The sequence below is a fragment of the Cyprinodon variegatus genome, unplaced genomic scaffold (genome assembly GCF_000732505.1).
Source record: "Cyprinodon variegatus isolate N-32 unplaced genomic scaffold, C_variegatus-1.0 Scaffold58, whole genome shotgun sequence".
In the NCBI taxonomy this organism is placed as follows: Eukaryota; Metazoa; Chordata; class Actinopteri; order Cyprinodontiformes; family Cyprinodontidae; genus Cyprinodon; species Cyprinodon variegatus.
In genome coordinates, this window is record NW_015150511.1 from 329,183 (window position 1) to 331,902 (window position 2,720).

Sequence of the window (2,720 nt, forward strand, 5' to 3'; positions counted from 1 at the left end):
AGGGCTGTATCTTTTTCTTACAGTGTTCAGTGAAAATATCGCAATGCATCGCAATATTTCAAGTATCGCGATGCATCGTGATAGAATCGCATCGTAGCATGTGAATCGTGATTGGAATCGAAACATGACTTCTTTGCCAATACCCATTCATAATTCATAAAGCTTAAGTGTCCTGCATGCACATTAGAGGACGCAATGACGTCGCAAGCCAGCATGCTTCGTGTTTACGGCAGTAAACACGAATGTAGTGCTGGAACGCATCTTTCCGAACCTTAAAACCTCAATCTTTTCAAGATGGTTAAAAAAAAAATGCTGCTCTCCACATCATTGTCCGCCATGGCGTTTGTTTCTCTATCCGCTTCTGTGTGGCGTTCAGGTGGGATGAATGTGACCTGATCGCTCAGACACAGGTCGCATTTTTTTATTTTTTTTTTTCAACTCTTTATTTTGTCTTTTTTATAATACAAAAACAAAAGAAAAAACAAGAAGAAAAAACAAAGAACAAGCTGGGGGGAGCATACATTACCATATTTTCCAAAGTTTCTTTTTTTTTTTTTTCTCTCTTATGGTTGGGTTTTGACCTTGAACATAGACCACTTCTGCCTTTTTTTCTCAAAGTCTCCTTCTTTAAGTCTCAGACGAAAAGTCAATTTTTCCATGGCGTATAGTTCATCTACAATATTCAGCCATTGTCCACGCCCAGGTGGGTCACTTTTCAACCAATTCCTTGTCAATGCCTTTTTGGCAGCAATCAGTAATATTTTGCAGAGGTAAATGTCTTTTTTTCTCCAATGACTTCATATGACATAAGTCCTAGGTATACAAAGCTCGGATCTCGGGGTATAGATAAGCATAAAATTTCCTCTACTGTCTGAATGACACTGTTCCAGAATAACTGCAGTTTAATGCATGACCAAAAGGTATGTGAGTGATTGGGAACTACATGTCCACACCCTCTCCAGCATTTCTGTTGTTGACTAAGTTGTTTAGATTTTATATGTGGGGTGATTAAAAAAATAAATTAGATTTTTCCATCCAAATTCTGGCCATCTTCTTGAGCTGGTTGAAGATTGTTGTGTTTTACACATGGAGGACCAGTCACTCCCAGTTAATGTAATATTGAATTCTCGTCCCCACTTTTTTTTTAACATAGAATGAATTTCTGCCATCGCATTTTTGGAGACTATTATACCACAGGTCGCATTTTAAAAGATCAGATTCGTATCGGATCCAGGACCACATAGCCAAGTGGCCTGGATTGGATTGGAAAAAATCGGACCTGTGTTGTTCAAGCAGCCGTGAAAAGATCAGATCCATGTGAACGTAGCCTTAGTGGCTACGTATTTTTTATCCAGAGATCACCAGTGTTATTTTACGTTCCATCCTCTATTGCCAATAAGTCATTAACTCTGTTGTTTTCAAGTTACTAGAGCTTAATGGGTTTTTTTAGCCGCTCTTCCAGAGAAAACAAAACTCTGGACTTCCAGCTGTAGAGTTCTACACAAAAGAGCAAAAACGTGCAGGAGAGAGACTTTGATCCACAAATGGAAGAATTGAAGTGCTTATAAAGAACATGTAGGAATTAAATGAACAACTGGATGTTNAGCAAAAACGTGCAGGAGAGAGACTTTGATCCACAAATGGAAGAATTGAAGTGCTTATAAAGAACATCTAGGAATTAAATGAACAACTGGATGTTTCTTCCTTCCTCTCTCTCAGTGATGAATTGACTCTGGAGGGCATCAAGCAGTTCTTTGTTGCTGTGGAGAGGGAGGAGTGGAAGTTTGACACTCTGTGTGACCTGTACGACACTCTGACCATCACACAGGCGGTCATCTTCTGCAACACCAAGAGGAAGGTCAGTACACTCTCACATCATGCTGGATCTCCTCTCACCATGTGCTGCCTTGGTTCGTGCTGTGCAGTCCTACCGACCAGATTCTTCGTTTATATTCTGACTACTTGGGATTTTCTGTCACCAATTCTTTTAGGAGGTGGAACAGTATTTTTCTGTTAATTTGATACATAAAAGTTCAAATTAATAACAGTTTAAATGAGCTAGCTAACCAGAGTCATTTCTACATGAATTGTTTTATCTTAATTGTATGATTGGAAAATATCTTTTTCAAACAGACCCCAGGCTGTGAGTTATAAAAATAAATCTGTATCAGTCAAAATTAGAATCAGCAGGTCAGGCTGTTCAAAGATTGGGAATCAGTGATCTGCCATAAACCTGTAATCAGTGCACCCCTTAAAAAAATACATAACGAGTTATTTGCTAATTGACTAGTTTTTTGACCGGTTTTAACGATTAAGTAATAATTGGGTAGCAAAAGGTACTTGAATTCTAATAGGTTGAAGCTAAAACAAATTCTTGATTTCTGGATAGAGAATATTTGCAACCAAAGAAAATGTTTCATTTTAAAGTCTTCGGGAAATCATATTTAAATGACAAATCATTCTGGCTTAAACATGTATATAAATGTGCTCTTTATCAGATGATATTGGTTTTATTAAGAGTTAGGAGATTTCTTAAAAAAAAAAAATCCTGTCTTAAAATCTGTGTGGGTTTTTTTTTTTAGTTATTTAACACAGACCAGTTGGTTATATGTCAGCTTGTACTCCTAAATTCGGCCAATCATATATCAACGGTCATCTGTTAAATAAATTTCTTCTGTCAAAATCAGAAATAAGAATAATTTCTTTTCCCATTGAGTTCC

The 2,720-nt window shown here is 37.2% G+C and overlaps 1 protein-coding gene across 1 annotated transcript in view; it reads left to right on the top strand.

Moving 5' to 3' along the window:
• eif4a3 (eukaryotic translation initiation factor 4A3) overlaps positions 1-2,720 on the top strand; it is a 10,992-nt gene that overhangs the window by 4,903 nt on the left and 3,369 nt on the right. The window contains exon 8 of the mRNA XM_015371448.1: positions 1,720-1,858. Coding sequence (XP_015226934.1) covers positions 1,720-1,858 — 139 coding nt within the window. The remainder of the gene's footprint in view (positions 1-1,719; positions 1,859-2,720) is intronic.